Source organism: Cnephaeus nilssonii (genome assembly GCF_951640355.1).
Source record: "Cnephaeus nilssonii genome assembly, chromosome: 5".
Lineage (NCBI taxonomy): Eukaryota > Metazoa > Chordata > Mammalia > Chiroptera > Vespertilionidae > Cnephaeus > Cnephaeus nilssonii.
The window spans coordinates 74612049-74632791 of record NC_137076.1 but is presented as its reverse complement, the minus strand read 5'-3'; the positions used below and the strand labels follow the sequence as shown (position 1 = coordinate 74632791).

At 52.3% G+C, this 20743-nt stretch overlaps 1 protein-coding gene across 5 annotated transcripts; it reads left to right on the top strand.

Annotated features, from left to right (window-relative positions):
- Positions 1–11485: 11485 nt before the first annotated feature.
- Positions 11486–19744, top strand: SHROOM1 (shroom family member 1). 5 transcript variants are annotated; one of them, XM_079772603.1, is made up of 9 exons: positions 11486–11620; positions 11986–13816; positions 15621–16620; positions 16714–16766; positions 16995–17204; positions 17391–17930; positions 18033–18159; positions 18266–18538; positions 18620–19744. In XM_079772603.1, exons 2-9 carry the CDS (start codon positions 13782–13784, stop codon positions 18950–18952), a joined length of 2571 nt encoding a protein of 856 aa, XP_079628729.1. In that variant the 5' UTR covers positions 11486–11620; positions 11986–13781; the 3' UTR covers positions 18953–19744. The 5 variants fall into 5 exon arrangements, with proteins under 5 accessions (XP_079628729.1, XP_079628728.1, XP_079628731.1 ...); XM_079772602.1 differs by lacking the exon at positions 11486–11620 and having other exon boundaries at positions 11629–12163; positions 13654–13816; XM_079772605.1 differs by lacking the exon at positions 11486–11620 and having other exon boundaries at positions 11629–12163.
- The last annotated feature ends 999 nt before the right edge of the window (positions 19745–20743 follow it).

Below are 20743 nucleotides of genomic sequence, written 5' to 3'. Positions count from 1 at the left end.
AGATGATACAAGACCTTATTGGCCAGTGTAAGGGGATTGGATTTTTATGCCAAGATCAATGGGAAGCCATTGAAAATGTTGACCAGGGGCCTGAAATGATTGGATTTTTTTCAAGGTCACTCTGAGTGTTCTTTGTAGAGTTGTTTGGCAGAGACTAGTCTGAAACAGGGAGACTGTTTGCGGGGGCTCTTCTCGTGGTCCAGTAGAGGTGATGCTGCATGGACTATGACAGTGGAGATGGGGATGCAGAGAAATGAGCTTGGAATTTCTTTTTGTGGCTCTTCTCTGTTACCTGGCTTATGTCTCTGAGGTTGTAGAATGGCAACCTTCTACTAAGAGAAGACACTTAGGTTCTTATGGTGAAAGGAAAGGATAAAACATCTCACTTCCTGGTTTCATATTTCCACCTACATGAGGTGCTTCTTAGTCATCATTTTTATTTTTTTAATGTTTTTATTGATTTTTTTAGAGAGAGGAAGGGAGAGAGAAACATTGATGAGAGAGAAACATCGACTGGCTGCCTTCTGCACGTCCCCTACTGGGGATTGAATCCACAACCCAGGCGTGTGTCCTGACCGGGAATCAAACTGGTAATCCCTTGGTTCATAGGTTCATGCTCAATCACTGAGCCACACAAGCTGGGCCATCACTTTTCTTTGTTCTGTTTGTTCTTCTCGGTTTTGTTTCTGGTCTTTGCCTTTCATGTTGGAGGCTTTTCTCAGTTATCTTTTGTTGTCCATCTAAAAGTGTAAGGCCTAGAAAGCTGTTGGAAGTTGTGCTTGAGAGGGTGGGATGTGTTCGTTAACAGGCTCTTTGGTTTGAGGTTTCTATCAGTATCTGTAGGTTTCTCCACGGAACTATTATCCAATCTGCTGGTGGGAGGAAGAGGGGGCAAAGACACACACTTAGCTGCTGGTCGTCTTAGAGCTTCAGCAGTACAAGGGGCTGTGAGCTGTGCCTGATCAATCCCTCTTTTTTTAATTACTTTATTGATTAAGGTATCACATATTTGTCCTCAACACCCCCCCCCCCATTCCCATCCCAAACCCCTCCATACGCATGCCCCCACCTCCCTGTTGTCCGTGATCACTGGTTAGGCTCATATGCAAGCACACAAGTCCTTTCGTTGATCTATCTCCCTGATCAATCCCTTTCGATCTCAATATTGCAACTCTTCCCCCAACCCCCACCACACCTGGAGTTCACCTGCCTATTCAACTTTTCCACAGAAACAACCACTAGTCTCCTGCTGGGTTGGGGGAGGGGTGGTCACCTGGCAGCTTGGGATGGGGGAGTGTACATTGGGGTACAATGGTTTCATCTACAGACTCTGCCAATACCCACTGGCAGTCCTAGCTGGCACCGCTGCCTCCCAGGGTACATGGCATCTTCATTTCCTGAGCTTTCCCAGGAGTCTATGCTCTCATCACCTGTTCTTTGCCCCTATGGGTATAGTACTTGATTTCACTTGTTCTAATGTTAATGGGAGGAAGTAGAGATAAATTTGTGTTCAGTTCTCTGAGTCAGAAAGAGGTACTGCTGTAAGCACCATGGAAAGTAAGGACTTTCAACCCTCTGCTTAGAGAAAATGGGTAAGGAAAGTCTATAGCAAATTGTAACCCCTTTGTGATCTCAAAGAACTTTCAACATGCTCTCTGTTTGATAGCTTCCTTTAACTTCTCCATGTCCTCCTTGTCCAGTCAGTCTGGGGTAAGAAAAGTAGAACTAAGACAGGAGCATGTTCTTATTTAACATAGAAAAAGTACCTCATTAGTCTTAACTAGCAGGACCAAACTACTTGCCAATAAGTAATCTGAAGTTTTGCCTAAATGTAGGAAAACTGAGTTCAGTTGTTACCTTTAGAAAAGGGATAAACAGGCTGAACAGTTTATTAAAGTCAAAATAAAGGTTAATGTGCCCAGCTTCCATTGCATCATTTGCCAGGAAAGTGTGTGCTGTGAATTTTGCAAATCATTGCATGATTTGAGAAGAAGTGATCAGGAGCACAGGTTTTCATTGTGTTCATGCCCTTGACGCTACCAGCTTGTGAAATGTTTGTAAAGGGCTAGAACAGGGTCGTGGAGATTAAGGAATCTCGGAGATGTGCTGAGTTGATGCCACACACTGACTGCTTGCTGGATCTCAAAGGTTCATGGCTTCAGCTCGCCTACATCCTTCTGCAACAAAACTACATGCAAATGAGATGGGGAAGAATCCTCAATGGAGCAGCACTTGGCTTATTACCACTACTCAAGATCATGCTAGAGAGAGAAACTGTAGGCACAACCTCAGGAATAGAGTAATTAAAAGCATGAGCTCTGGAACCACTCTGTCTACAACTTTGGGCAAGTGGGTTTCCTCAGCTGTAAAATGGGGCTGACAATAGAACCTATTTATTAAGGTTGTTGTGAGGATTAAGTGAGTTAATACATGTAAAGAGCTTAGAACAATGTCTAACAAATAGATTCCCTAAGTGCTGATTTTATTATTACTTTAAGATTCTCTGAAGTTGTGCTCCAATATAGTAGTCGCTAGTTACATGTGGCTATAGAGCATTTAAAATGTGGCTGGTCAAAATTGGGATGAGCTGTAAATGTAAAATATACACCAGATCTCAAAGACTGAGTATTAAAAAAAAAGAATAAAACATCTCATTTTGTCATATTGATTGTATGTTGAAGTGATAATATTCTGGTGTATTGGATCTGATTGGATATATTACATGTGTAGTCTATAATGTAAACTACTTATGTGGCTTACATTATATTTTACTGGACAGCATAAATGTCTCTTCCTCATATGATTTCACTGTAAACTTCACCCTGATATTGTCCCCCCCACACACCAAGGTAGAGCTCATGACACTTCTAAAGTACACACATTATATATTTATTACATAATCTGATACATTTCCCTCCTCCTATGCAGTAGCTTTCTCTTTTGAATAGTGATACTCGACCCTACTTCTTTCCCACTATTGAACTTCCCAAACACAGTGGGATCACTGATGGTAAAAACAAATCACAGCTCTCGCTGGAGAGAACAGGCACTGTTTGAGGAGTGAGGCACAGACTGAGATATAAGTGAAACAGCCTATAATATGCTGTCGCTACCTTTGGAGTGTAGTTCTCAGGGAGGCTGTCTGATTATCTGCCCACTCAAGTGGAAGGAACTGATAGAACATAGAACTCTGCCCACCAGGAAGACACAACTCAGTTCTGCCCAAATTCTTTATCTTCCACGAAATTACACACATGAAGCTGAGAACTACCATGTAGGTACACAGGTGGTATCAGGATTGGATATGCCTTGACATGATGGGTCCAGAGAATACATAATTTATGTGTTCTACTTAATGATTTCAAGTCAGATCGAAATTGGTTAACAGATAGCACTATGCTATATTCTTTTAAATGGACTCCTTTTGCATTGCTGCTAAAGACTTATTTTTAAAATAATGAGTAGACATAGATTCACCCTCAATAGCAATTTCTGAAAATTGATTTTAGAGGGAGTTAGGAAGGGAGGGAGGGAGAGAGAGAGAGAGAGAGAGAGAGAGAGCGAGCGAGCAGTGTAAGAGAGATACATCTATTGGTTGTCTCTCAAACATGCCCCAACTGGGATTGAACCTAAAACCTAGGTATGTGCCCTGACTGGGAATTGAACCCACAACCCTCCAGTGCATGGAATGACGCTCCAACCAACTGAGTCACACAGGCCAGAGCTCAATAATTTTTCAAAAGTCAAGTGACCCGCCAAAACCAGTTTGGCTCGGTGGATAGAGCGTCGGCCTGCGGACTGAAAGGTCCCAGGTTCGATTCCGGTGAAGGGCATGTACCTTGGTTGCGGGCACATCCCCGGTAGGGGGTGTGCAGGAGGCAGCTGGTCGATGTTTCTGTCTCATCGATGTTTCTAGCTTTCTATCCCTCTCCCTTCCTCTCTGTAAAAAATCAATAAAATATATTTTTTTTAAAAAAAGTCAAGTGACCCATGTGCATATCAGAAAAATATGGCTCACAGGTAAAACAGATCATGTGGCTTGCAAGAAGCTTTTAGGTCTGTGGGCACATGGTGCTCTAAACTAATGAGTAGATTAGTGTGAGGACATGTGAGCTGTCTTTCTGCATTTAGCAACATACACTTAAAGTGTCAGGGTGATTAGAGTCCTTGGAGGCCATCTCTGGCTTTGTATGTGAAGATCAAGAATGGACCAATGCAGCAAGTATATCCACACATACACATACAGAGAGAGAAATGCTCACATCATCAAATTTACCATTTAAAAATGTACAACTTAGTGATTTTTAGTATTTAATCATTTTTGTTTGTTTTGTTTTGCTAATCTTCACCCAGGGATATTTTTTTCCATTAATTTTTAGAGAGCGTGGAAGGAAGGGAGGGAGAGCGGGAGATAGAGTGTGAGAGAGAAACATTGATTATTTAGTCATTTTTAGGACAAATCACAAAGTTGTGCACCACTATCTAATTCTAGAACATTCCCATCATCCCCCAAAGAAACTTTATACCAGTGACTCACTCCTCATCCCCCCTTCTCCCAGCCCCTGGCAATTGCTAACCTGCTTTCTGTCTCTATGGATGTGCTGATTCTGAACATTTCATATAAATCAAGGCATATGACATGTGGTCTTTTTGTCTGGTTTCAAGATTCTTCCAGGTTGTAATAGCATGTATCAGTAATTTTTTAAAAATTTATTTTTTCCATCACCATTTACCCTCTCCCCCTGCACTTAATTTCTTGTTATGACTGAGTAATATTCCACAGTGTGGAAATGTGGCATCTTGTTTACTCACGCGTCTGTGGGTGGCCATTTGGGTTGTTTCCACTTTCTGGCCATTGTGAATAAAGGCGCTATAAACATGCACGTACAAGTTTTGCATGAACATATGTTTTCAGTTCTCCTGGTTATTTACCTAAGAGAGGAATGGCTAGGTCATATGGCAACTCAGTTTAATTGTTTGATGAACTGACAAACTGTTTCCAAAGCAGCCGCACCATTTTCCACTCCCACCGGTGGGGCATGAAGATTGGTTTATCTACATCCTTACAAACAAGTCTGCCTTTTTCACTATAGACGTGCAAGTGGGTGTAAAGTAATATCTCATTATGGTTCTTTTATTGACTTTATTAGGGTGATATTGGTTAACAAAATTATATATAGGTTTCAGATGTACAATTCTATAATAAATCATCTGAATATTGTATTGTGTGTTCACCACCCCGATCATTGTGGGTTTTATTTTAAATTTTTATTGTTGAGAGTATTACAGATGTCCCTCACTTTCCCCTTCCCCCCCCTTAACCCGGCTTCCACCCCACCCCAGGCCTTCACCATATTATTGTCTGTGTCCATGGGCTAAGCATATACTAGCATTCATATAAGTTCTTTGGTTACTCTCTTCCTGCACAACCCCCCCATTATGGTTTTGATTTGCATTTTATATTGAGTATCTTCTCATGTGCTTATTGGCCATTTGTACATCTTCATGGGAGAAATGTCTATTCTAGTTCCTTTGACCATTAAAAAATAGATTATTTGTCTTTTTATTGTTGAGTTGTGAGCTGTTTAGCATATTAAGTTTAATCTAATTTAAATAAAGCACTCACTGCTCTAGAAAGATAAGAAGGTTGCAGTTTGATTTTGTTGAGTTTTTTTTAAAGATTTTTTTATTGTTTTTTAGAGAGAGGAAGGGAGAGGGGGAGAGGGAGAGAAACATTGATGTGAGAGCAGAACATCAACCGGCTGCCTCCTGCATACCCACTACCGGGGACTGAGCACACAAACCAGGCATGTGCCCTGCCTAGGAATTGAACCAGCAACCTTTTGGTGCACAGGACGACACCCAACCAACTGAGCCACACTGGCCAATGCTGACTTTGTTTTTAGTTCTTTTCTAGTACTTACACACTTTTTGAAAAGAACCCCTGGTCACAGACTGTGAACTAGAACCTACTGCCATCACTAATAAAGATGATTAATCCTCAGAACCAAAGCTGAGGATTTGGAAATCCCGGGTAAGTGACTGAAGCCATCTATTCTGAAAAGAAAGTAGCCCCTTCTAGCATGGTAAGTCACATCTTTTTGTTAGAACCACCCAAAGGAGAAAGTGAAAAAAGAATTGTAGAGACCTGAAGGAGATGAGCAGTCCAGGATCTAATATTGCTCTGAACTTGTTTTTCCCAGTGAAGGCTGACAGGCGTCTGACCATGGGCAGAGCCACGAGGCCCTCCAGTGCGACTGATGCCAGCAGCAGCAGGAAGGGAAGGGTGTTGCTGATTTCCCTTCTGACTCTTGGCCTTTAGGATATGTGTCCTTTGTCTCTCATCTTAAGCTGTGGGAGATTGGGACATGGACACTCTGCTTGCTAATTAAATGATTCCTTTTACACAACACTTCCGTAGGAGGGCCACTTGGTGTCTAGAATGCTGTTCATATAGACTCCCTCTTACTCTCCCCTCTACCCCCTACACACACACACACACACACACACACACACACACACACTCCACTGGGTCAGGGAGACCAAGGCCATCCTTAGAATAACTGTGAACTCACAGACTGGAAGAATGCACAGCTGTTTCTCTGAGATCAGGTCTCCCACATGCCCTCATTCAACAGCACTGATGGGAGGGAGTTCTGAGCCTGGTACTTTCCTTCAAGAGCTCACAATTTGTCTAACGGGGCCCGGAGAACAGCAAATAACCATGTGTTGTACAGTGTGTAGTATTAGGTGGAACAGGGAACAAATAAACTCTGCCTAGGGATATCAAGAAAGGCTTCACCGAGGAGGGGATCCTTGGCTCAGGGTTGTGTAACTCAGCATCAGGATGGGTCCCTTGCTAAGGACATCTGCTGGTGGGAGAGGGAAGAAAAGAGGAAACGTCAGCGAATGGCCAACCCTCTGGGAGGGGCAGCTCGCTGTGGGGTGGGAGCCTCTGCTCTGGGCCTCCAGGCAGGCCCACCTTGGCCTGACCTCGGCTTAGTCTCTTGGCCAATGCTGGTGTGAAAAAAAACCAGGTAGAACCGGCCAACCCTCTGTAGTGCAGGAATAGGAAAAAGCAACCAATCTCCAAATTGTGTAACCTTTGATTTTATGTTTAGCTCAGGAAATCTTGTTTTTGTTTTCATGGCAATGCTTCTGACTTTGAACCAGGGACTTGCCTGCCTGGTGTTCTCCCGCGCTGCTTTATCCTGTTTCCCGAGTTGCTGGCTTTGAGACTGTGTGCCACTTGTTAGAGGGTATCCAGCCGCATCCAAGTCAGGGCAGCTCTGGGAGTGCTCTCTTGCCCTCTGGCCTGGTGGTCGCTTCCCTAAGGAAAAGCGTAGCTCTGGAACCCAAATCTGGCTCGATTTCCCTCCTGCCGAACACGGCCACCTCAATGTTAGTAGGTTCTGTACATGAAACTTCTTAGTTTTAAATAACAGCCATCAGCTGTGCCCGAGTCACTCCAAAAGGAATGCATTGGAAGGAGGTCTGGCGGTTCAGGGAACTGACTAGGAGGACCAGGCTATGAAAAGAGGCAGGAGTCTGGGCAGCAAGAGCAGGACACACGTTAGGAGCACCACTGAGGTAAGGGCTTGATGGTTTCTCACCTGGCCCTGACTCTGTGTCCCTCACATGAGAGCGCCAGTCCCTGGCAGAAGCATCAAGTCTAGGCCTCATGCCTGCACTGGGGCTAGGCTGACTTCCAACGTGGGAGGAAGGCTCTGTCTCTCCCACACAGTATGGGAGACACCCCCCCCGGCCCCCCACCGCCCCCAAAGGAAGTGTTCAGATGACCACTGCACCCTGTCGGTGGGAGGAGTGAGCAGGGCTGCCAACAGCAGGAACAACACTCCTGGGAGATCCCTGGTATGCAAGGCAATGCTTAGAGATAAAATGGGGCTGAGATTTAGTCCAGATTATATTCCCCGCAGGGGATGCGGATGTGAGGAATGATGATGATAACTGACCTCAGTTGCGGATGGCCTCCCAAGAGCTGACTATGTGTGACAGAATCTCATTCATCTTTACCTGGCGAACATGCAGCAGTTCCCCGCGGCCTTACCCAGGGGGCGATGGAGGTCAGGAAGGGTGGGCTTGCTCCAGGGTCCTGCAGCTCCTGGCGTTCACACTTAGGCCTGCCAGCTGTTGGGCTCATACTCTCTCCAGAGGCTGGTTTCCCTTTCCCCGGGACACCGTTCCGTGGTGAGAAATCACAGGATGGCCGATGAGGCTGTGCATCCATCTCTGCCCCGTCCAGGCAATTGCTACTAGTTGCTCTTTGCCCCCAGATTCTATTGGTGTCACCCAGCTAATTTACATGGCCTGCTTTCATCTTGTGATGTGCTTTGCTAGGGAAGTCAAAAGTAATTTTCTAAGGCCCTTGTTGGGTAGCTCAGTTGATTAGCGCACCATCCTGATATGCCAAGGTTGTGGGTTTGATCCCCTGTCAGGGCACATTTAAGATTCAACCAATGAGTGCACTATTAATAAGTGGAACAACAAATGGATGTTTCTCTCTCTCTAAAATCAATCAACTAATATTTTTTTTAGAAGTAACTTTTTTGTTGTTTTAATTTCTCTTGATGCTTCCCTTGAAGTCCAAAGAACTGCCAGCTAGATTGTGCGTGTGTGTGCGTGTGTGTGCGTGTGTGTGTGTGTGTGTGTGTGTGTGTGTGGTCACATTCGCCCCTGGCAGGGTCCTAAAAACAAACGGACCCTGATGGATCCCAGACATACGCACCCAGAGGTTGTAGAACAAAGTCTCCGCCATGTGAGTACCCGACCAGACAGGTCGGTTAAAACCACCCAGATTTTCTAGGTGAACATTAAGGACATGCATTATTTGTTTCCAGAGCCGATGGCCAAAAAATTCATCCCACGTGCACGTGGCATGCTGTGAGCCAGTTCGGCCCACAGCTAGTACACGGCTTCTTTGCACAGCCCTGGGCCTGGAGCTCCAGAATTGAATTGTCCTCCCACTGAAAATGCTAAGTAGGTGGCTCCTTAGCAAACAGAGGCCGGGAGGTTTAGCTCAAACGGAAGGGCACTTTTAGGAGCAGGGCATTTCGGAGACCAGATGCACAGGCCGGAACAATGAAGGGGCAGTCTGTTCATTCCTGGCCTTGAGCCAGCTGTTGCCCTCTCTGGACAATGGTGTGTGTGTGTGTGTGTGTGTGTGTGTGTGTGTGTGTGTTGGGGGCTGGGGGTCTAGTTCTGAACCTGAGTTAATTTATATGCTTTCAGACCAAAATAAAGCATAGAGTCACTTTTCATTTGGGTACCAGGAGACCAGAATAACAAAGCAGAAAAGCTCACCTAACTACCACTTACCTGTCCTGGGTCCACAGGAGTAGGCAGGAGAGAGCCTGTATCCATCTATCTCATTTATCCTCTCTTGTCTAAGATGTGTGGGTAACATCTGAATGCGAGTAGACCAGGAGGATGGAATGGTCCCAGGCCTGGGCCTTGTGGCCAGCGGCTGGAGGAGAGAAGCTGAGTTATTATGACCAGAGCAAAACAGAGGCTGGGGTGTCACCCAGTGTCTGTAGGGAAAAGGTGATGTATGTGTACCCAATAGGAGTGTGACAGCCCAACATTCCTTTCCAGGAACTGCCGATCTGAAAGGGAACTTTGGCTCAATCCCTGGGACAACCAGTCCCTACTCAACCTCCCCTACAGATCTTGCCCGTCAGAAGCCCCTACAGGAGAGGGTGAGCTCCATGCTCCCTGTGCTTTCTTCCGTGGCTGCCTTTCTGTAAAGCCCTTTCTTAGGACGAATGTGGTGAATTCAGTGCATAATTAAAAAGCAAACAAACTTGCCCAAGGGAACATTTACAATTTAAGGAGACATTTGTGTATAAGCAATGATTCATGCTTTGTTGTATTTCTAAAAACAGAAATGATTGCATTGAAAGATCTCTGCCTCTAATGTACTTTAACCAACACATGACCATCTCTGAATTATTAAGACAGCTAAGTAGCTGCTATCTAAAAGAGAGATTCATCTACTTCAGCCATGGATTATAGATTCACTGCTACCACTGACAAAGTCAAAAGACATAAACTTGGTGTCTGGCCATCGTGGCTCAGTGGTTGAATGTCGACCTATGAACCAGGAGGTCACGGTTTGAGTCCCCGTCAGGATGTGCAGGAGGCAACCGATCAGTGATTCTCATCATTGATGTTTCTCTCTCTCTCTCTCTCTCTCTCTCTCTCTCTCTCTCTCTCCCCCTCTCCCTTCCTCTCTGAAATCAATAAAAATATGTGTATTTTTAAAAGGCATAAACTTGGGAAGATATTTGCCACAAGTAGGAAAAAAATATTAATTGCCTTAATATATAGAGATTTTACAAATCAATAAGAAAAAGACTAATAATCCAATAGAAAAATGAGCAGAGGAAATGGAGAGATCACAGAAGGTAATACAAATGTATTTTAAATGTACAAAATGATGTGCAATTTCATTTATTTTTTAAAAAGGAAATTAAAACAGTGAGATACTATTTTAACCTTTCAGATCTCAGAGATCAAAGTTTGATAATGTACTGTGTTAATGAGGATGTAGGAAAATAGACATTCTGATATACTAATGTAAATGTAAATTGGTAAACCTCTTTGTAAGAAACTTGACAACATCAACCAAAATTAGAAATTTACCTACCCTGTTACTGTGTAACAAATTACCCCAAAACTAAGGGGCTTGCACATTTCCAATGATTTTGCTTATGACTTTGAGGGCCAGAACCTGAGGAAAAGCTAGTTCTTCTCTGACCCACATATGGTGGCAGCTGGGGTGGCTGACACTGAAGGATTCACTCCCAATTCATCCTTGAGGAATTTATCCTACAAATGTGAGCAAAATTAGGGACCAAGAGTATTCATTACAGAATTAGTAACAGAAAAAGACTAGATTAACCTAAGTGCCCATCAATAGGGATTGGGTGAAATAACTCAATCTGTGTCCATGCAATGAATAACTGCACCTGTTAAAAAGAATGATACAGTTCTGTGAACTGATATTGAATGAGCCCCAAGATATAATTTCAAACAAACAAACAAACAAAAATCAACCCTGGCTGGTGGCTCAGTTGGTGGGAGCATTGTCCTGTACCCCCAAAGGTTGCGGATTTTATTCCCCGTCAGGGCACATACCTAGGTTGAGGGTTTGATTGGGGTGCCTATGGGAGGCAGCCAATCAACGTTTCTCCCTCTCCCTTACTCTTTTCCTTCTTCCCCGCTCCCTTTGAAACTGGTGAAGCTGTATTCTCAGGTGAGGATTTAAAAAAGTAAAATAATCAAGGCGCAGAACCTCTTGAAAAAGCACCTATGGGAAGAAATGTTTTTACAAGAACCCCCTGGAAACCATACATGCCCAGCCCAGAGCAAGAGGCCAGACGGGGAACTGGTGTCCATCCGCTGAGCCTGGGGCCAGGCCACTCCGAAGGGGCGGGCAGCTCCGGGGCAGCGCCGCAGCTCAGCGCTCCCGCCCCGGTGGCCGGACGTGGCGCCTCCCCCGCGGCGGCTGGAGCCCGGAGGTGGGGGCCGGGGCCGGAGCCCGGGCTCTGATGTCACCGCGCGCCGCGGGCGCCCCAGCACCTCTCCGGCCGGAGCTCAGGTTCGCGGGAGTCCGGGCGGCAGCTCGCGCGGCCGGGTCCGCCACCCGCTCCCCGGGAGGAGGCAGGGCTGGCGCCGCGGCGGGAAGGGGCGGGGGCCGGGGCGGGGTGTCCGCGGGCCGCGGAGCAGCCGGTGCGCCCCGCGTACGGAGGTGTGGGTCGCGGAGTCGAGGGGGGCCCCTGCGAGTCGCGGTGCTCTCCGCGGCTGGCTGGGGGGCGGGGACGAGGCCGGCCGGTCGGGGCGGCGGGAGCAAGCCGGTGGCCAAAGCCCCCCGCGGGTCTCACTCGGCCGCCCTCCGCTCCCGCCCCTCGGCCGCGGGGCCGCTGGACAAGGTACGTTTCTCCCGTCCGCGATCGCGCTGCCCAGCAGCTTGCGTTCGGAGTCATCCCTCCCTGACGGCGCGTTCCACGGCGAAGGCCGCGCCATGGGCCGGCCCGCGGACCCCGCTCGGCCGCCGCGCCACGTGACCCGGACGCCCCCTGCGGCCGCCGGCCTGCGCCTCTCCTCTCTCGCGTGTCTGGACTCTCGGAGCTTGAGGACTCAGGTAAGTGATCCAGCCGCACCCCCGCCGCCTCCTCCAGGGGTCAGCAGCACCCCGCATTTCCTGCACCGCGCGGAGCGAGTCCGGGGGAGCGTGGGGGAGGGGCGCTGGGGACCGGGACAGCCCTGGGACTTCCCAGAATGACCGCCAGGCCAGACCTACTCCGGGGTGCTTGAATGCAAGACAAGGCCTGGGACCCCGAAACTCGGCCTGGCAGGGAGCCTGCCTTGCAGGAGTGTCCCCTCGGCGAGCCTAGTACTGGGGGAAGACCCTCTGGGAGGGGCGGCCTGCACAACCTCTCCCAGGTCCGACGTGAGGCGGTCTCTGAGAGAGGTACCACTTAATTCTGCCCATTGCTGGTCATGTGAGTTTGTCCGCCTTTCGGGTCACCTGATCCGGATCTGCTCCCATTGGCTTGGTAATGGTTTTACCCACTGGAAGCTGTCTTCATTTATTTCCCCAACAACCTCTCACTGAAAACCTGGGTCAGCCTGCTGGCCTGGCGCAACCACTCCACGGAGGTCCTGACCCATATCCCAACTTCTCAACTGCCAGACTTGCCACAAACACTTGAAAGCCCACAGGCCTCAAATTGAAGGAGCACTGGACCCCTTGGCCAGTCCCCATCTCAGCTTTCTCCTTTCTGAGCTTGGCACCTGCATCTTCCAGGCCCCCAGCTCTGCATGCTGAAGTCATCTTTCTCTCCTTCCTCTCTTGCTCATCTGTTAAGGTGATAAGTACATTGCAAATGCCCTCCTCCACCCGCCACGGGACCCCCATCCGGTGGTTTTCTAGCAGAGAGTCCATGCTGCTCCCCTTCCCTGGCGAGGCTTGGGAGAAGAGCTCTTTGAGCTCCAGCTCCAGGACTTCGCTGCAGGCACGGGCCCTGCAGCCCCGCCCACAACGGACACTAACGCTGGTGCTGGGGCCCCTGGGCTGAGCCACCTCCAGCCACAGGGACTGCGAGAGGTTCCCTGCAGCCAGACAGGTGTGAGAACGCCTTACTCTTTGTGCTGAGGCCCCACAACACGCTAACGGAGCTGGGCCCTCCTGGCATAGCAGGTTCTGCAGAGGTGTGAGTGTCCTGCCTGGGTATCAGCCTGCTGGGGCCACCACTGCAAAAGCATCCTTGAGACAAGTTAAGAGCAATAAGCAAATAGATATCTACCCACATTTTTATTATCCATTCAAGCTGTTTTTATTTGGTGAACTCAGAGTTTTCTTTGTCAACAAAGTGATTCACAAATAAGATAGAATTTTCAAGGCCTTTGTCGAGGAAACATCTTTGTACTTGAACCGTCACTATGCCTGTAGATTCAGCAAGCCAACCTGGGCAGGCAGGGGTGGCATGAGCCAAGGTGCTCCCAAGCTGGGCCCAGAAGGGTAGGAAGAGAGAGGGCTAGTGTCTGGGCAGGGAGGATGGGTTTCCTAGAGGAGGCGACTGTCCTCCCAGGGCAGGGCTGCTACTCGAGTAGCTTCTTGTCTTCCTGAAGTCCAGCGAGTGGAAACCCTTGGCAGAAGCGGTCCCCAAGCCTGAGTGTGAGGCCCAGCCTGCAGGGCTGGCCTGAGGGGGCATAACGATGCCTCCAGGTGAGTGACGTCAAGATGGTCTGGTCCCAAGATGTCAGCTGAGAGCCCCTCCCGGGATTATTGCAGGTATTGCCTCTCCCTTGTAGGAAACAGCATATCCTCCCACCACGAACCTCCCTCCCTACCCTGACCAGCATTCTGTAGCATCTGGGGTCTCAGGGACGGGGGTGGGAGAGTGATCCTGAGCTCCAAATAATGTCTAGGAGGCTCAGATGAGCTTGCCTTTTCAGTTCCTACACCAGATGGGGGGCGCCCTCTTCTGCACTCCCCACCAAGCAGCTCAGGAAAGGCAAGCCCTCTCTCCAAGTCCCCATAGCCCATAAGGACCCCAGTTTCCCAAGACTCAGAGCTGCTTTTACCCCTGACCAAGGCATACCCACCCAACTCCCCACCCCCACCCCCTACACCAGCACTGGGAGGTATAGATTTCTGGCCAGTTCTGCTCCCAGCTGTGCCTGCCTGCTTTTCTGGTTCCTCATAAAGCATGAGTGACCTGGTCAGGGTCCATGGTGGCGACTGCCTCGCCCAGTGCGCCCCAGAAAAGACTGCTAGGGAGGGAAGAGGGAACAGAAGCAGAGGAGCCCTCTTCCTTCGCCTCCATCGACCCCTGACAAGTTGGCTCCTTTCCTTGCCATTCAACAGATACTTAACGCCGACTGCACGCTGGGTTTGGGGGTCCAGGGATGTGTACACACAGCGCCTGTCCTTAGGAAGCTCCGGGTGGGAATGGGAAGAAGGAATCAGGCAAGCCAGCAGTTACAACCCAGGGTGATGAGCGTGGCAATGGGGGAAGGCCCGGAGACCCCTAAGCTGAGCCCCATCGGAGGTGCAAGAATAGCGGGACAAGAGGGGGTGAGCCTGTCATGACGAGACAAAAGGCAGTCTCCAGAAGCAGGGACTCTGCCAGTAGTTTGAGGGGAGGTGGGGGGCTTTCCCACAGTGGAGCCGGGGCTGTGTTGGAGGCTTCAGGCAGCTGGGCGTGGGGGGTGGGGGGGGGGGGGGAGGAACTGGCTCTCAGCAGGGTTTGCTTCCAGGAAATGGGTCTGGCTGCAGTAAGCTTGGAGGCTGGGCTCTGCCTCTTACCAGCTGGTGCCCCTGGGCAAGTGAGTTCCCCCTCAGAACCCCAGCTTCTTCATCTGTAAAATGCAGAGAGCAGTTGGGACGAGCAAGATAAATATTTATGTAAAGCACCTGGAACAGAACTGGCCGGGCGGAGGGAGGACGGCTGTGAAGCTGACCTGCCACCTGACCTGGGCCTTCCAGTCTCCTTTCTTGTCCCCCAGAACATTCCTGACCGTTGTTTATCAGGGAAAGCACCGAGAAGCTAACAAAGCGCCAGGAAGCCGCCGGGCGGGCGGGACCGGGCTGGGAGGGAAGGAGCACGGGTACATTTTCAGGGCTCCCGGAGGTACCAGCCAGGAGAGCCCCTGCAGGGAATGGGCCAGGGGCCAGTTCCTTTCCCTGGGCTGGGACCCTCAACCTCCAGAGTTGCCTCCTGGGTTTGGGCCTACTGCCCATGCCATTCTTTCTTTTTTTTTTTCTCCAGAGAGGAAGGGAGAGGGAGAGACAGAGACAGAAACATCCATGATGAGAATCACTGATCCGGCTGCCTCCCCCACGCCCCCCCCCCCCCCCCCCCCCACACACACACACTAGGGATCGAGCCTGCAACCCGGGCATGTGCTCTTGACCAGGATGGGACCGGGACCCTTGAGTCCGCAGGCCAAGGCTTTACCCACTGAGCCAAACCCGCTAGGGCCGCCCATGCCATTCCTGACCTGGGGGTAATGCCAGCGCTTGAGGCAGTGTGACTGGAGAGGGGACTGGGGAGCACCGGGAGCCCCATCACGCGCCATCTGTGTTCTTCCAGGCCCTACGGCGCTAGCTGCCCAGCGCTCATCCGCGCAGCCATGGAGGCCCTGGGTCCTGGGGGCGACCGCGTCTCCCCGGCCTCCTCCACGCGCAGCCTGGACCTGCGGCGGCTGTCGGTGCGCGCCGACTCGGCCTACAGCTCCTTTTCCGCAGCCTCGGGCGGCGCCGAGCCGCGCACACCGTCCCCGGAGAGCGACCTCCTTCCCTACCTAGACTGGGACTACGTGCGCGTAGTGTGGGGCGGCCCGGCCCCCGCCTCGGCCGCCGCCGCCCTTCGCGCCTCCCCGCAGCCCCGGCCCGCGGCCGCCGCGCGCAATGGGCTGCGCGCTCCGCGGGTCCAGGGGGCGCCGGGGCCGCTCAGCAGGCAGGCCACCCCGCTGCTGTTCGCGCTGGCGGCCGAGGCGGAGGCCGCAGCGCGGGCCGCCGAGCCGCCCAGCCCGCCTGCCTCGCGGGCCGCCTACCGACAGCGGCTGCAAGGCGCCCAGCGGCGCGTCCTCCGGGAGACGTCCTTCCAGCGCAAGGAGCTCCGCATGAGTCTGCCGGCCCGCCTGCGGCCCGCGGCCCCCGGGCGCCCCCCGGCGGCGCACCCGCGCTCCGCCTCGCTCGGCCACCCGGGCGGGGAAGGGGAAGGGGAGTCGGCGCGCTCTGGGGCTCCCGCGCCTGGAACAGCCGGCCCGGGCCGCCTCGCCAACAAGCAGCAGCCGTGGTGCTTCTCGGAGCCAGGGAAGCTGGATGGCATGGGTCGGGGCGCTGGGATGGCGGGGGCCTGCTCCAGCTTGGGCTTCGCCAGGCCCGAGACCCAGGAATTGCAGCATCAGGCGGTGGCAGAGTTCGAAGGTCACCAGACCAGATGGCTGAGAGGCACAGAGGACCCCGAACCCCTCTCCTTGAAGCTCGACGACGACGTCTACAGGCCTGCTCGAAGGAGTCAGAGCGCCGCGTCAGGGGAAGCTTTGGGTCCCTGGGGAGGCCCAGGAGGGGCCATGCCCATCGTCCAGGTCTGGAAGAGCAGGGCTGCAGGCTTGGGGTGGGGCACATCTGGGAGACTGAACACTTGAGCCACATGACAGCTACCCTGTTTGCCTTTCCAGGCTGTTCCTCAGGGAGCAGAACCCAGACCCTTGGTTCAGACCACACATTCCAGGTGAGAGACATGCATCACTCTTGGGAGGAGCCAGCTTTCACAGCTCTTGCCCCAGAAAAGAGAAGGCCTCCCACCTACCCTCAGTCTGAGCCGTGGGGCTCTGTATTTTGCAAACCAAATCCCCAACTGCCCCCCCATCCCCACCCCCCAACACTTGACTGTCTCTCGGGTGCAGAACCAAGAGCTTCCGTCCCGGTCACTGTGGTCAGTGTGGGTCTCTGCCTCCAGGTTCCTGACTCAGAAGGAAGCTGCAGTGGTGTGTCCCTCAGAGGGTCCCCTGAGCAGGCCCACTGACTGTGAGCTCAGGGTCCCAGAGACCCACATGGTGTGTGCCCGGCTCCCTTCCCTTCCTGATGACGAGGTCTTCCTGGAGGAAGCCCCGCTGGTCAGGATGAGAGCACCTCCAGACTCCCGTGCCCCGCCGGGGCTCCCAGCCAGGTGAGCTCTCTCTTGCTTCCAAGCAGAGTGAGACACCCCCTTTGCACACATAGCTACACAATGCCGGAGGGGCAGGAAACCCGCCCCTAGCTGAAGCCTGGGCGTCTGGGCGACGGGGTGGAGTCTGAGACCACGACTGGTCTTCAGCCATAACTTTTCCTGATTCAGTGTTCCTTCCATTTCCAGTGTCCATGCCTCTGACCCACAGCATGGAGCTGGCTTGGGCCAAAGGCCTGACGGGGCTACAGTGCCCCCAGAGCACCCCCTACATGGGCGCCTAGAGGCTGCAGGCACAGGTGACTGCTGCTCCACGTGCTGTCGTTCCCCTGGGACTGCAAATGGTGGCGTCCCAACCACCGACTCCACTGGACCGCTGACGACGGACTTCCCTGCAGCTGTAGGGAGTGACTCCCTCAAACCGCTCCCAACCGATGCCCTGGGACCTCCAGGCAGTGATACCCAAGGGCCTCCCGACGACACGGCCTTGGCTTGGGGCACTGTCGAGCCTGGTTCCAAGCCAACGTGGCCAAGTCCACGCCTGGAGCAGCTGGTTCAGGAGCTTGCCAGACTGGATCCCTCTCTGAGTGACACACTCACATCCTATCCCAGCCCAGAGCCACCTCTGGACCTGCTGGATGGGCTGATTCCGTTAGCTGAGGTCTGGGCTGCCATGAGACCAGCCCGTGGCAAGGCTGGAGAGGAGGCTGCTGGTATTTCTGAGCCAGGGTGAGTGAGGGGCACCAGGGACTCGGGGGATTCTAAGCCCCTGCAGTCTGGGGCAGAACCACCCAGGGCGCTCCCTTTATCCCCCCTGTGCCATCTATGTAGCTCCCCCCAGGTCCTGCCAACTTCTCAGGAAGAAACAAGGCCTGAACACCTTCCCCCTCACCCTGTGTCTGACCAGCCATGTGGCCAGGGTCTGCCTGAGCCAGACAGCAGCATCCAAGCTAAGAAAGTGAGTGTGGTGGAGTTGCTGGAGGCTGGGTGGGACAAGAGACCTGAGTTTGGCCTGAGATGTCGGAGCCTGGCCTCCGGCTTAAGTAGCCCCGCCTTCCCTGCAGGTGGAGCTGGCCGACCTCCTCCAAAAGATGCTGCGGAACCTTGAAGCGGAGCAGGAGCAGTTGCAGGGGACAGCCCAGACCTGGGCCAGGCGTGGGGCTGCGCTGGAGGCCGCGGTAGGCCAGGCCTGTGCACCCCGCGAGCTAGAGCGGTTCAACCGGTTCATGGCCGACCTGGAGCGCGTGCTGGGCCTCCTGCTGCTACTGGGCAGTCGCCTGGCTCGCGTGCGCCGTGCCCTGGCTCGAACGGGAGCACACGGGGACCCTGAGGAGCAGGTAAAGGGGTTCAGGCTGCAGGAGAGCAGGGCGGCAAAGCGCACTTGCCCCGCTCACGGCGCCCTCTCCCTGCGGCTCCAGGCCTCTCTGTTGCAGCGACTCGGGCTCCTGCAGCGGCAGCAGGAGGACGCCAGGGAGCTGAAGGAGCATGTGGCGCGGCGCGAGCGGGCCCTCCGGGAAGTGTTGGTGCGGGCACTGCCCGCCAGGGAGCTGCGCGCCTACTGCGCCCTCCTGGCCGGCAAGGCCGCTGTCTTGGCCCAGCAGCGCAGCTTGGACGAGCGGGTCCGGCTCCTTCAGGACCAACTGGATGCCGTCAGGAGCGGCCTAGGCCATCAACCCCCATCTCCCAGGCTGGCCTCTTCCCCAGGGACCCGTCCTCCGGATAAACCGCCCTTCTCCCCTCTGCTTATTTAGTCACCAGCGGTGGAGGTGGGGAGCTTTGCCCTGCCTTTCATGCACCAGGCTGGGGGTGACGCTGGCTTATTGGGTGCTTTTCCCTTGGGGTGGGGATGACCCAGGCCAGGCCCTCTCGGGATACTTCAAAGCATTGTCATGTGGCCTCACCCAAGTCTTGTGGATTATTTGGTAATTAACATGGATTTTACAAACTGCAGTATTCCCCCTTTTTGTGATGAGAGGTGAGCTTGGTGAGGGTTGGGTAGAGGGGGAGGAGACAAGTCAGAGTCTCAACTTAAGATGCAAAACAGCCGTTTATTCCTCTCAATAAAAATTGATGTGAGAAGTGTGATGCCACGTGAAGCAAGATCCTTTGGGGGAAGGATCTTGTTTACTGATTACAGACAGCCCCTTACCTGACGAGCAGAAGAGGGGATTGTTGGAGGATATCAGTGAGGTCTGAGAATCAGGAAGACGAGAACCAGGTTTGAAAACAGGAGGGACCGGTAAACCCTAACTGTTCTGGCAACGGCATCACTACCAAAGCCAAGGCCTGATTGCCTGAGTCGAGGTCTTCTTTGCTGGTTTTACCCAAGCCCCCAACCTCAGTAGTGCAAGTGGGGTACTGCCTCCCTTCAATGCATATGGATAAAGTCCCCAATGTTTTCCAATGGGTTCAACTGTTTTGCTGCCTAAGGACCCTGACAAATGCCCAGTACACTTGAAAATGTGGGGACATTCATTCTAAGAGCTTTCTTCCTCTTCCAATTATGTTATCAAAGTTGACTTCATCCCACTCTCCTAAGGAGACTCCACTGGGTCCGCCAGGCTTGAGGAGGGCAGTTGGGGGTGGGAGCAGAAGGTGGGGCATGGGGGACCTGGAGACCTACCTGTGAGGGCTGAGGACCGGGGGAGGCAGCTCATCTGTGTGCTAGAGACGCTGACTTGGGGGGTGGGCTGGGGTTGGAGGGGCTGAAACAGGACAGGCACGCTCCTCCATTTGTGCATCGGCCCAGTGTGCCCAGAATCAATGTTAAGTTCTCAAATACACCTGTGAAAACCTGCTTTCGCGTTTGTAGCTGCAAACTCCAGGGAGATTCAGGACATGGTTCATGCAAGCGCGCAGTGTATTTTTGGAAGTTGGGCGCATGAAAAAGCGTGTGTATTTAAAGCCACTGACCCCAAAGTGAGAAACCGCTGCTTCTGGGCTTGTTTTCTGATGCCTATTGTCACCAAGTGCAACTGGGTGGGAATTTTAAATGGCGGCATTCATAGCAAAAGCCTTCGTGATAACAGTGGTGCTATTGAGCGCGGAACAAAGCTCACATTGTGCCTCTTTATGAAAAACATATGGGGCTCCTGCAGAGGCAGTTGCGGCCCTAACATTATGCTTTGCACACTGCGGAGCCCCGGCTCCGAGGTCCTCAGCCTCGCGGGGCAGCTGGCTTCTACATGTCCTGGATGGAATCTACTTATTTCTGTCTTCTGCCCTGTACAGGCCCCACTGCGTTAGCCCGTTGTGACCGCCTTAGAAACACACTGAAAGGGTCCGTTAGACCAGTGGAAATTGTGTGTTTCAGAGAAAGCACTCCCAAGCCGGAAGGGCCGGAACGGGCCTGGGGAGCAGCGTCTGCCCTTGTCCAGTGACATTGATTGCACTTTGTTCTGTGATGCGGTTTCCCATGGCGAAGTACAAGGCTTCTCTGTTTTCCCTCCAGATCGGGGGAGCCACCCAAGTAGTGGGTACCCACTGCGCCCGTCCTTTCCTGTTGTCCCTGTCTCCCTCCTGCCCCAGTTACCCTCCCGCCC

Excerpts from the sequence above, each read along its gene's own strand:
- SHROOM1 (XM_079772603.1), top strand. The coding sequence starts at position 13,782 with ATGTCAGCTGAGAGCCCCTCCCGGGATTATTGCAG. Across the intron at positions 17,931-18,032 it reads GCTGGTATTTCTGAGCCAGG|CTCCCCCCAGGTCCTGCCAA; the intron begins GTGAGTGAGGGG and ends CCATCTATGTAG. Across the intron at positions 18,539-18,619 it reads ACGGGGACCCTGAGGAGCAG|GCCTCTCTGTTGCAGCGACT; the intron begins GTAAAGGGGTTC and ends CTGCGGCTCCAG.